General features: G+C 33.6%; 1 protein-coding gene across 2 annotated transcripts in view; it reads left to right on the top strand.

The window, feature by feature from the left end:
* The window catches only part of LOC108907394 (protein groucho), a 251,560-nt gene that overhangs the window by 146,314 nt on the left and 91,377 nt on the right, over positions 1–13,869 (top strand). Inside the window, exon 1 of one of the 2 annotated variants that reach the window (XM_023454258.1) lies at positions 3,437–3,619. The exons of the other annotated variant lie outside the window; for it this stretch is intronic. Within the exon in view, the coding sequence (XP_023310026.1) occupies positions 3,608–3,619 (12 nt within the window). The 5' untranslated portion in view covers positions 3,437–3,607. Of the gene's footprint in view, positions 1–3,436; positions 3,620–13,869 lie in introns of those variants that run through there. 2 annotated transcript variants of the gene reach the window in all.

The following is a 13,869-nucleotide window of genomic DNA, read 5'->3' as shown; positions in this document are numbered from 1 at the left end:
GTGATCATTGGCGCAAACATGCCTTATTCGAAAGTTGATAGTTTCGGAAATACAGGGTGTTGAAAGTTAAAATTTTAAATCGGTTTTTTGCGATTATTCTAAAATTATGTAGGTTAGGAACTTGAAAATTTGTGAAACTATATTTTTTTAGGCGACGAATAAGATGCGTGTTGTAATTTCAGCATTGCTCATAGAGGGCCCAATTACGACCAATTTTACCGAAAATTTAGTTAATTTTATGGAGTTATCATCGATCAAAGCAAAAAAAAAATATTTTTGTCTTTGACAATCGATTACTCGGGAAATAATGGTCGTACAGAAAATTCAAGCAGGGTTCTGAAAACTGCAGTGTATTCTCTATAAGTTGTAATTAAGGGTTATTGATAAAAAAAATTTTCAAAGTGAAAATGTTGTTCGAAAAAAGGTAAAAAATGGCATAATTAGGGATATTTGAATAACTTGGCATAACTTTACAAATAATGAATAAACTAAGGATATCGACTGTATCTTTTTAACCTCAAAGTGTCCTAAAGAAACCCTGATAATTTCAAAACGCTGCAATTTTTTTTCCTAGTGCCCGGAATGTTTAAATTTGTCGTTTTGCTGATGATCAATGTAATAAGTAAATTTTCACTTTTTATTAATTTTTTTAAGTTAAAAATGTGTTTTTAGCAATAATCCATATTTTCTTCATCAAAAATCCTTGAAATGATTCTAAAAAAACAAAAATTATTTTGTAACAAAGTAGTAACAGAAGATTCAAATTGTTTAACTGTAGGGAAAGTATCCAAATGCAGTAGAGATTTTGTTATACCTTTAGTCTCTGTATTTAATTTTTTTTCTCACGTCTGACAATTCTAAACTACTCCTGTTTCAACAATACTGAAATCGCATTCCACATTATTCACGTTCAGGTAAAACTACCTTCTGTTGATTTAAAGATATAGCGTCCAAATATAGGGCTGTTGGAAATAAACAGCAGTTTTCCCCGTATAATAATGGAATTATAGCCGAAAAAGTCATAAGCGTAGAAATTAAATTTTTTTTTTGGATACGTCGTAACAAACATCTATGCTACAGAATTTTCCAAACTTTCAATGATTATATTGTGTTTAAAATTATGTACCAATTGTGAAAACTGCATTTGTAACAAAAAAATCCTATATTATTTTGCCAACAAACAGTTTCGATTTTTGATTAATTAATTAATTAGGTATAGTCTGTTTGGAAATGAAAGAGAGTAATAAAACCCCGAGATAAGAACCGGCCATGGACGTGGTAATATTTCGTTTCAGGTAATTATCAGGTTTGGAAAATCGACTATCTACAGACTTTTAAAGGAAACAAAAAATGAACAAGATACTGTAAATCCCCCAAAATCATCTACAGGGAGGTCAAAAGTCGTTATAGATGATTTCTTCAAAAATGTCATTCGCAGAAAAGTACACTCATTTTATTTTAAAAAAGAAATACCAACGCTAAACAAAATTTTAAGTGAACTTTCAGAGGACAACGATTTGCCAAAAATCAGTAGAAGCAAATTATGGGCCGTCTTACGAGAGTTGAATTTTTGCTGGGAAAAGCAGAACAGGAAGTCAGTTCTTATCGATAAAGATGAAATTATTTGTTGGCGAAGATCCTACTTAAGATCAATTAGAAAATTCCGTGACGAAGGGAGGAATATTTATTATCTAGACGAAACTTGGGTCAACGAGGGATATACTGTAACAAAAGTATGGCAAGATAAAAATGTAAAAAGTTTTCGACAAGCATTTTTGGATGGACTTTCAACAGGGTTCAAGGCACCTTCAGGTAAAGGGCGAAGATTAATAGTGACACATATAGGTAGTGCCAGTGGTTTTGTAGATGGCGGTTTACTTTTATTTGAATCTAAAAATACAGGTGACTATCACGAAGACATGAACGCAGATGTTTTCGAAGAGTATTTTACACAGATGTTGGATCTTATTCCTCCGGGGTCTGTAATTGTCATGGATAATGCCAGTTACCATTCACGGCAGACCGAGCGGACGCCTACGACTGCTTGGAGGAAAGCCGATATAATTCAATGGTTATCCGGAAAAAACATTTCTTTTGAAACAAATATGGTGAAAAAGGAACTTTTGACACTTGTCAATCTTAATAAAGATCAGAAAAAATATGTTATCGATGAAATGGCAACAAATCGCCAAATAACGGTACTACGGTTACCACCTTATCACTGTGAACTTAACCCAATCGAATTAGTCTGGGCGCAGGTAAAAGGAGATGTAGCGCGAAATAATACGACGTTTAAATTAAGTGACGTGAAAATTTTGTTAAAAAATTCCTTGGAACGAGTAACTGCAGATAACTGGCAAAGATGTATACATCATGTACAAAAAGAAGAGGAGAAAATGTGGGAACTCGATAATTTAATTGACGTTACTGTGGAACCTATCGTTATCAATCTAGGAGACGAAGATAATTCATCAGAATATTCAGAGGATGAATTTTAATATACCTACTTTTTTATTTTCTTTATTGTACATTTATACAACACTACATTTACTCACCATAATTTGAATTTTCAAAATACATATATTTTTGTGTGGAATAAAAGTCTATTCATTAAATTTAAATAAATATTTTGATAATAATATTGAATAATTTTATTTGAATTACTAAAAACCCTCTTAACCCGGTTATGATGCTTAAAGTAGCCTCATGTTTTGAAATGCTGTTTTTATATTGTTTACTTATAAGAGAAATGGACCGAGAAATTGAAGCGGCATAGACAAAGACGGATTGTCGGGGATTAAATTTTAGCTACCTGGTACAATTTACTACAACCCGGTCACACAAAGATTTTAAAAGTACACCTCATCTATACCGATAATACACAATATAAAAATATTGAATATAAGCACCCGTACTACATTTATTTGCATACATAATAAGCTTTTATTACTCTCTTTCATTTCTAAACAGACTATAATCAAAACTCACCGTTGACTCCTACCGCTAGTTTCGTGAAGTTTAATTCATTTTCAGAAAATTAACAATTAAAAACAATATTTGCATTTTTTTTGTTAATTATAAAATTATTGCTGCAATAAAAAATAATTGAAGAGTTGCTATCCTGTAGAAAATTTACTTTGGAAGAAAACTGATCTATCGCAATTTCTTCAACCGAGATATTGAAGAAAAACAAATAAAATATGGAAAATATATGGAAAATGATCGACAATCACGATATCTTGGAACACGAGCCGGCCAATTATCGCCAGTCGATCCTCCGATTTGCAAGCGACCCCGCTACCTGGCCTAACCCACCCCTGTACGCCACCCCGTCACCCGACACACCGACTATGAGTTGTGACTGTTGTTGCCGAGCCCTCTCGCAGTGTGTCTTGCGTCTCCGACCGTTAGACAGCTCCGACGCCGATGCTCGATTGTTCGTGCCGCGCGCGACCGACGCCAATTTGATGTTGTGTGTTTCCAGTGTGCCAGAAGTGTAACAGGAGCTCGCAGGAGTGATACCATGTGTAGTGATGTGCCGAGTGACGATCCGTGCGATCGGTTAGACTAGCTGCCGCTTTGGATGCGCTGGGATATATCCTGAAACATGTTTAAAACGGTCAGTATTAGCGGAAGGGTTGTGTGTCGCGAAGAAGGCCGCGATTGGGTCAACAACGATGGTAGTAGTTGGTTTACTTGATTTGTCATGCGTATAGATGAAATACTGGAAGTAATATTCTTTGTGGGTTTTATTTCAGTTTAATGGATTCTGGAATTAAAGAAAATGATAAAAGATATATTTATTTCCACGTGTAGTAATTTTGGATCTTTTGTATCCGCTTGGGGCTGAAGGGTAGTTTGATTTACAATATTTCATACCTTCTAAATTGTTTTATTTACAATTAACTCTCTTTGTGAGTCAGTTTGAAGAAAAAGTATTAGGACAAAAGCTACTAACAGCATTATACTATTAAGATTTGCCTTGGCAGAATTATTTAGAAATAGAGAAGTAAAGGAATTGAAAATATTTGCTAAAATTTCACTGCAAGTTTAAATAATTATGAAGAAAGTTCATTTTGTTCACACTTTGAAGATAACTTTCAATAGTAAAGTTCCAGTATAATCCAGGAGCAGGTAGAAAAGTAGTATACCTGTCTTGAAAAAGGTTCCAAGGGTTAGATAAACATAGGGATAAGTAACACTTCAAATAAAAGGGATATTCCTCTAAAATTTTTCTGCCTTGTTTGGGACATGCTATTTAACTTGTGCCATCAGAAATATTGCCTTTATGTCAACATGAACAATCAAAATTAACCTTATTCCCCGTTTAAAGACTTAATACTAAAAAACTCAGGAATACTACTTTGTACTCAACGATAAGTTGTAGAAAGCTTATGAATATGAGACATTTTTTATTAGATTGTAGGGCAAAGTGTTATCATTTACGTCTTTTAATAAGAGAGCTGACTTTCTTGACTTTAAACATTGTTCTAAAACCGTAAATATTCTACGTCCTCAAAATTGTCGAGAACCGCTGTTGAAAACTATAAAAAAACTAAATAAAACCATAAACTCATTCGTTTACACTGTATTGCGATAGTAAACAAATGTAATCCGTTCTGTAAATTTATTTTATTGATTGTTGAAAACGAATCGACAATCGATAACGGGATACAATATTTCTTATCAGACAAGTAGGGAAATCAATTACCTACTCAAGTTAAATATTTGGAAGAATATAAAATAAATTGTGACTCGAAATATTTTCTGTAAGGAAAGACAAGTTTTAGGAAATTTTCCGACGACCTCAAACATATGTTAATTGTTTGATGTGTTATTCCTGGTACCTAGTATAAGTTAACAACCACATTTTGTTATTTTTGTGGAATATGTAGTTTGGAATACAATATCCAACGGGACAAAGTGCCAATAAAATAGTAATGAAAATGTTAAATAAAAAATCTAAAGAACCTAAGTACAAAGCAGTAACAAACAAATAAAATAAGTAAAGGAATAACATAAAAACAAAATTTGGGTAATATTTTCTAAACAGTATATATTATGTTATTTATAGAGTGAAAAATACACTTTCATGCGTTTGGTAACTGGTAACTATTTGCTGTGGAAGAACGTTAATAAATTCGTAAGAGGTGTGGGTAATTACAATTCAGAGCTTAACTTCCGTCTAGGAACGTGATATAAAATCTTTGAAACCAATCAATCTGCATTTAATGTGTTATTGGTTATTTCATAAGCAATGTGATTGAAAACATAATTCGTCTGCGACACAGACTATGAAAATTAAACCAGAAAGGCAATGAATCTTGAGGTGTATGAGGATAAACTAATAAAATCCGTTGCACTTCTAATCGAATATCGTTAATATTATAAATGGGACTTCAAACGATCGATACAAATACTGCACATTTACAATATTTACGTCCTGAAAGTGTTTATTCCATGTAAAGCCTATATTTATGAGAGCAAGTTTGGTTGTTAAGCGAATTGTATATTCTTCAAACGATATTTTAGTATCAAATGTAAGACCAGGGTTAGTAAATTGGATAACTCTAAAGATTCACCTATTTTATAGTCAAAATCTAGAGTAATTATGTGGCAACTGCAACATTTGCTTACATTTAGGAGTACCAACTATTTAATTTATCAACATTATCTTGCAATCTAGCGCAATCAACAAAAGATTTAACTTCTAAAACCAGCTTACGGTCGTCCGCATAAAGTAAGTGATTTACATCAAAGCATTCAGTTAGATCATTAATAAAAATAGCAAACAATAGTGGCTCTGGAATTGACCATCGGGGAACTCCTGAAGATTGATGAAATTTATCTGATTGCAGATCACGATATTGTATAAACTGGCATCTGATACTAACGTAAGTCTTAAACAAAGATGCCAGATGAATTTAATTGTAGAATTGAGTATGTTTTGTAAAAACTGATTTATATTTAATATTATGGAGAAATAACACTAATTATGTTCTGAAATTCGTTGCAAAATGCTAATAATTACGATATTTTCCGTTATTGGCGGTTGGGTTGTCATTGTTGATCGAACAAAATACAGTTTAAAAGTTCGCAATCGCCGAATTACTTATGTCTTCCTTCGCTGCGGTATAACGGGCGGAGTTTCGTCGAACAACGACTTTGCAATTAATTTCCCAGAGCTGAATGGGATCCACGAGCAAGTGGATCCGTCCTAAACGATCCCGATTTATATTCGATAACGTTCGGTTAAGAAATAGATTTTACTACCGACGGTTTATGGGTGGAAGGAAAACGAATCCCGTCAATAAAGAAAAATGTTTGTGCTGCTCTTTGTATTTATTTTACGAGTATTTTCGGATCCCGTTTATTACTCTTAGCTATTGAAATCTCCCCAACAGTTGTTGAAAGAGTAAACATGCGCGCTAGCAGTAAAATGGTCCGTTGGAAGCGGCGAATAGGCCTGGTCGGCGTGCCCATACGTTAGGCCGTGCCCTATTTGCTACGTGATCGTTTATTGCCAATCGGACAACGGGATACTTTTTATAATGTGCCGTACCTAACCAATAAACCGATACATTAAAAGACGTCATAAATGTTGTGGTGTTTATTACGTATATTGCATATTCTGGCCGGAATTGAGTTGGGTTTGTCCACTACTTAGGCTTAAAAAATTATCTGTAATACATCGCCCCTTCCCACACACAACTTACATTTCTGGTTAAAATCTCACATACCTACTGGAACTTCAACATCTTAAATTTTTATTAAAGAGAATATATACTATATAATGCTCCCATGTTCACAGATTATATTCTTTTAACTATACCTGAAATAAATACCGAAATTCTGTCCCCATTTTTCTGGGGCGGTGGGATAAGAAGCCCCTTAATTGCGCCGCTCGAACTATCTCGATAAAAACGCCGGGTGCAAGCTCGAGTATCGTATTACAATAGTTTCCGTTCCCCTGGTCTAGTCCCCTATTATTTAGAACACCCCTCGCTTCATGGGGGTCCTAATAATGCGATATTACGAGGTAAACAGCGGACCGGGAAGTTGACAGAAGGGGATGGGTTTCCGGAACCATCCAAAAACTGTTAATCCGTAACTAGGTTATTCGAATTGACGTTTGGGTATTTTTTACTGTAGTGAGAAAGTTAGTTGGATGTTTTGGTTAGCATAAATAACAAGAAAATTTATTCTTAGGTTAAAAGAATCAGTCACTGGACCAAAAAAATACTATTATTATCAATACTGACTATAATTTATATAGAAAATAAACTAACCACAATTTGTTTTGCGCAATACCACCTAGTTGTATTTAAAATGTTGTATTTTTAACTTTATTACAATTTTATTAAATACTGTGGGTGTATAATCCCTGTATAATCTACTTCTATTTTGTTATAGGATACATGTAATTATGTAAAATGTTAAATAAATACCAATAAAATCTCAAGAGATCTCAGATTTTTGTTGAAAATTACTGTTAAAAAATGTAAAGAACTTTTATAAATATTTATACATTTTCCAGAAGTTACTTAAAGCGAGTATTAATATTGGGGAGTTTCATCACAACGTGACAACAGCGCTTAACCTGCTTGTCCTACGGTAAAAATGTAAACAACTATTACTGTGAAATATTTAGTGAATTTCAAGACAATTGTTTTCCAGTTTTTAAATAAAATGTATCGAGTTTGTAATACGAAGATAGTATTGTGCTTAAATTTTAGATGGAAATTTAGTAATTATGAATCTTTTATAACAGGAACTTAACTTTTAATCAAATTACGTATTTGAAAAATGTGTAATTAAAGTACCCAAAGATTCAGGTCGTCCAAATAATCATACGTACTAAAAATAATTTAGATACTTACCAAAAAGCAAAATTCAGTAATTTTTAAACACACAAGTACAAAATAAATTACAGCATATGCTCAAAATGTCCACCACCATTTTCGATGCACGCACGACACTTTCGAATCCAATTTTCTCGGCAGTCGCTGGAAAACACCTCGAGAAAAGGAAATAGTGGCATGCAAAAAACTCTCCGACACGGTCGATTCCAGATACCAATTGAATTGCATATTGGTGGTTGCTGGAGACCTTAGTACCTCGTGTCAATAAACCGCCGCGCCATTGTCACACTGCTCGATATGAATTTTATCGAATTTTAAATTTGTTACAACGCTAATTATTTTTTAGAATTAAGCATAAAGAAGTTCAAAGAAGAGTCAAACTTCTAACACTCTGTATATATCTAGATCACAAATTATTATACATTCAAATTTTATTTAGACAATTATATTAGTTGTAAAAAGACATGATTACAGGAAGAAAATAATACAATTTTGTAAAAAACAGTATTTATTCAATAAAAGAATTTGGAACGCACCGCACTGATAATAAGTGGTAATGATTACTATAGTAGGATCGTATTCGATGCAAAGTAGAGCAAAAAGTTGTCGGTCTTTTATCAAAGGAAAATCGTGTCATCTTTTTTAGGGGGCGTAAGATAAATCATTTCAAATTTAAAATGAAATTCAATGTAAAATCTGAAATACCGCTGCATACGCACTGTGTTCTGGTAGTAGCTGTGCTGTAGTCGCCCAGGTGCATCGAGTGTACGAACTGGTCGGTTATACGTCAAATACTAACCTGGCGAGCTTTGCCGTCAATTAGAGAGCGCTTCCAAAAAACAAGTAAACAACAGTGGCGCGTACGGAGGTAAAATGTAGTACATATGTGGAATTTAGGAAACAAATTGGATTTATAATAAATTACATTTAAAATAAATAGTTTATGAGAATAAAGGAATTTTTGTAGGAACAAGGGTGCCAGACGTGAACTGATCCCTTCGTCCCTTCATAATGTACCAAAGAAATTATTCAATTTCTAAAACCCTTAAAAGCGAATGTCACTGGATCCCTTGACAGGCAATGATTTATTACTTTGCATCAAATGTGATCCTACTATACAATTTATTATGTCTTTACATATCACTAACATTTTGTAGATAAGAAGTGCCAATAAATATAAAACTTTGCTATTCTCCGGTACTGTTTTTTGTTCAAGCAAATCCATTTATTGTAATTTGTTTTGTACAATTGTCGACGACCAGGATGGTTACAAGAACAACGATTAACACGACTACATTAGTGTCAAAACTAAAGTTAACTAATTTAATAATGGCGTAAAGTCAAAGCTATTCAAAGAAATCTAAACAAATTAAAAATAAAGGCACACACACTGTGATCAAATACTTTAGTAAATATATTCACTTTCTACTAAAACATGGATGAAGAAAGATATAATTGTAGAACTCCATAAAACTATATTATTAAATTTTATTACTATAAAAGCCAACACATTCCTTTGTGGATTTATACGAGATTACTTTTTATACATTACAATAAATGTGACAGTTTTGTGAGTAAAATGGAGGCCCACAATAATGTAGTGATTTTTTACAAGGTATTTTTTCCGGGAAGCATAAAGCTTGCGTATCTATTGAACCTAACCCAGCGTGATACGCCCTTGGAATTGGTTCTAAAGTGATTGTGTCGGTCCCTTACGTGTCATCTGCTGTAGCTTATTTATCAAGGGCGCAAAATTCCCGGTAAAATAAAAAAAGTTGAAAGCGAATTCGTTTTATTATTACACTGCTAGCTTTACGACTATGACATTTTCAATTTAGTCTTTGGTTCTTTTACGTCTCTTGTTTTTTTATGTTTCTATTCCAACTACACATTGGTCATTTGAAGAGCCGCCTATCAGTCCAGACTTAAGCCCACGACCGTTTATTACCGCGCGTACTGATTGCCGAGGCTCGAGCTCGCGTACCCTGAAACTAAACATAAATATCGTAAAATACGTGCTCGCCGGGATCCCATCCTATTAAAAGCATTAAACATTTCATAAATCCCGCCGAACACGGCCCCGGGCGGATGTTTTGAGAAGTAATTTATGGCCGTTCCACGCTTTTTAACATTAGCACGACTTAAAGACCTTGTAAATTTTGCCAGGTAAAGTTGAGCGACAGTTCCACCTAAATCACTTTAGTTTGACGGTAAATTGGACTGGAGTACCGTGGCGGGATACGTTTTAACTAGTTTCCAAGTTTTTATGCGTTATGCAGGAGGAAGTGAGCATGAGAAATGTCCGTTTCACTAATTTTTTTACGGTGGTGTAAGACATTGTACGAAAAGTACGGGCGTATGTGTTTTTAAAACAATATTACAATTTATTAAAGTTAAATCGCTACTTAGAATTAGTAAAATAATAAAGATCCTGTGGAATAAGTCGAAAAATATACAGGGTGTAGGTAATACTTCAGCATTTCAACGTTTTAGGTTCAACTAACAGGTAGGTCTAACCGTCTATATATTCTTTGGGCGGAAATAATAGGACTTTCCTTATACCATTTTTCATTTAGCTGGGAATTTAAAAAAAGTTTTTATTAATAACTTCGTTGACTTTAAAGATGTTAATATATACATATCGACATATCTGGGATTGTTTCCAAAGCACGCCTATTATTTCAAAGTACATATTTATAATTAACAACAAACTTCGTTCTCAATTGTCAAATTGAAACCACCATTTTATGCTAAAGACAAATAAATAAATTAAAAAATTAATTTTTTTTTACAGCAAAACTATGGCTGTTGGACGTTAAGTAAAAACGAACCCCAATCGATACCATCCAAGAATAGTTTCTAGTTCTGTGCTTAAAGAAATTGAAAAAAAATGGCAAATGGGTCAAAGTCACCTATTTTAGACCAGGAAAAAGAGCTTTGAAATGACCATTTCGCGACTTTTTGTTTCGGCAAGTTGAATTTATCAGTGTAGATGCTAAATAGTATGTATAATAACATATTAGTTTCCACAGTCATAAAAATGAGGGGAAGATTGTTTACAGGGTGGTTAATTGTATAATTTTTACGTAAATTCACGTTTTTCGCTTATAATCTTTTCCCGTTCATTTCCACGAAAAAACAGTAAGGTACTTTTTTTTTTCGTCTTCAAAAGACCTACAAAATTAGCACTCGAGCGTCAAAAAATTAAACATTTATAAACTGCGTTATTATTACCAGAACGTTTTGGCATCGCATCCTCTCATTCCTTATCACTGTCTAATAACTCACACGAAATCTGCAATCGGTAAGTTAATAGTTTACAAGTTGGCCTTATAAACAAATTAACTAATTATTAGTCTGGACAATCGCACTGATTTACATGGTAGATTTCATAATACATTGAGGTCTGTCGTTAAAAAAGCGAAATTTGCTTGAAAATAATATATTTGACATAATATATGACTATATTACGCGCGTGCGTCGTATATTTCATTTTACAACTAAGGCTAAAAAATAAAAAACTTTCCAGGTTGCAAATTTGAAATTAAAAGAAAAAAATTATAGATTTCAAAGTATTACTATGAAATCTACCATGAAAAAAAACAGTGCGATTGTGGAAGATGCTCGGGATCGTCCAGACTAATAATTAGTTAATTTGTTTATAAGGCCATAACTTGTAAACTATTCAACTTACCGATTCCAGATTTCGTGTGAGTTATTAGGCAGTGATGAGGAATGAGAGGATGCGTTACCAAAACGTTCTGGTAATAATAACGCCGTTTATAAATGTTTCATTCAAAAGTCATAAATAAACTTCTTCTGTTTATAATTTTTTATCTAATCAATATATTTTGACGCTCGAGGGCTAGTTTTGTAGGTCTTTTGAATATGAAAAAAAAGTACGTAACTGTTTTCTTGTGGAAATGAACGGAAAAAAGTTATAAGCGAAAAACGTGAATTTACGAAAAAATTATACAATTAACCACCCTGTAAACAATCTTCCCCCCCATTTTTATGACTGTGGAAACTAATATGTTATTGTACATAATATTTAGCATCTATAGTGATAAATTCAGCTTACCGAAATAAAAAGTCGCGAAATGGTCATTTCCCAACTCTTTTTCCCGGCCTATAAAAGTTCATACAAAGAATTACCCAAATAGTCCCATTATTTTCATACATACAGTTTATGATTAACGGCTCGACCTACTTTTTTTGTAATATCCTGTCAACTTCCAGAAAAAGTGTTTTTGAAACTAATTATTGGTATTTACAATCAATTGAGAAACGTTAAGTTTTGACAAAGCCTTGTTTGTATAACGAATGTGTTTAGCTGTTTCAATAGTCATATTTTATTTCTGTAAGCCCTCAATTAATCTCACGTAATTGACCAATCAGGTAAATGATTTTTATTACTTATTCTCTTTGTACTTATCATGAAATTCTATAATTCTAAGCCTAAAACTCTTCGACATATCACTCTGTCGAACCTTTCTCTTTACTATACTTGCTTATCGAACCTAAAAATCCTCTACAAACTTCCATTTTGTTTGTCCAGCTCTAGTGTCACTTTTGAGTAGGTCTCGAACATCCATCCCAAAGTCTTCTCACATGACAGACGGGCAAGCTGTTAAATTGTAACCGCTTAGGTTCATAGCTGTTACCTGATACCTCTCTACAGGCAAATAAAAATATTACAAGATCGCTCATTGTCGTCGCCACCAGAAAGGAGAATTAATGCCTGATCGGACCCTGGGATAACAATAGAAGGGGCCCGTTGTGACGGTCGGTTGGGGATAACAAGCTTTTAGGGTATTTATCTTAAAGAAAGATTTCCAAATTGTTCACCTAAAGGTCGTTAGTTGAGGGAAAATGCCCTTAGGGCGAGATCATGTGAATAAAGTATAAAAAAAATATGTACCCCAAGGAGCCATTTTGGGGCTAGTTATAACATATTTAAGTAATTTAAGATTGTTGTCAAGTAAACTAAAAATCTAGACCGTCAGTGAAAGATAGAGAAACAAGTAGAGTAAAAAACAACTCGAGAAACGTTATAATTACTAACATCCCTTCTGCGTGCTGCTGATCCCCTGGAAATAGACCCTTCGAAGGTCATGCGAGAACCCCGTAACGAGCTTCATAGAGTAAACACCTAAGCCAGTCGACCGCAGGGACTTGAGCAAATAGGGGTTAATGTAAATATAGATTTACCGGCTACCATTATATTCTGAGAAATATGCTAATAAAGTAATGAAATATTTACTCTCTGACACCGAATTTGTGTTAGGGACGTGGGGCTAATTGAGGTAGCAAACTGAAGAATTTACACGAGGTAGTCAAGCTCCTGTTGTTAAATCTAGCTGCGTGTGCAAAATGCGTTACAGTAATCGCTGAAAAAAATATGTTTTAACGCAGAGCAATTACGTTTACTTGACACAATAATGTGGGTGAACATGAAGTCATGTAATATTCTATAAATGGTCACAGAAATGGCAAAATATATTTGGAAAATTTTGAAATGTTTCCCAGCAGCTGTTGCAATAATTGGAAAATATTGTCATATTTCCTTACGTTTATTGCCATATTACCCTAGCACTTGAAAAGGTTTTGCATATTCCCCAGCTTCTTTTGTCAAGTTTGGAAAATATTGTTATATAATATATGGTGCCATATTACTCCCGTGCTTAGAAAATACTGAAATATTAGCTAGCATCTGTTTATATTTGGAAAATATAATATTTCCTTACGTTTGTTGTCATATTACTCTCATGCTTGCAAAATGTTGGCATATTCCCCAACATCTTTTATCAAATTTGGATTATATTGTCATACTTCCTAACGTCTGTTGTCATATTACTCCCATGCTGGGAAAATATTCAAATGTTCCCTAGCAGCTGTTGCAATAATTGGAAAATATTGTCATATTTCCTTACGTTTATTGCCATGTTACCCTGACGCTTGAAAAGTTTTGGCATATTCCCCAGCTTCTTGTTTTGTCAAGTTCAGA

Source organism: Anoplophora glabripennis, unplaced genomic scaffold (assembly GCF_000390285.2).
Source record: "Anoplophora glabripennis isolate ALB-LARVAE unplaced genomic scaffold, Agla_2.0 scaffold20, whole genome shotgun sequence".
Lineage (NCBI taxonomy): Eukaryota > Metazoa > Arthropoda > Insecta > Coleoptera > Cerambycidae > Anoplophora > Anoplophora glabripennis.
The sequence above is the reverse complement of the archived record's forward strand: the minus strand, read 5'-3'. Positions and strand labels throughout refer to the sequence as shown.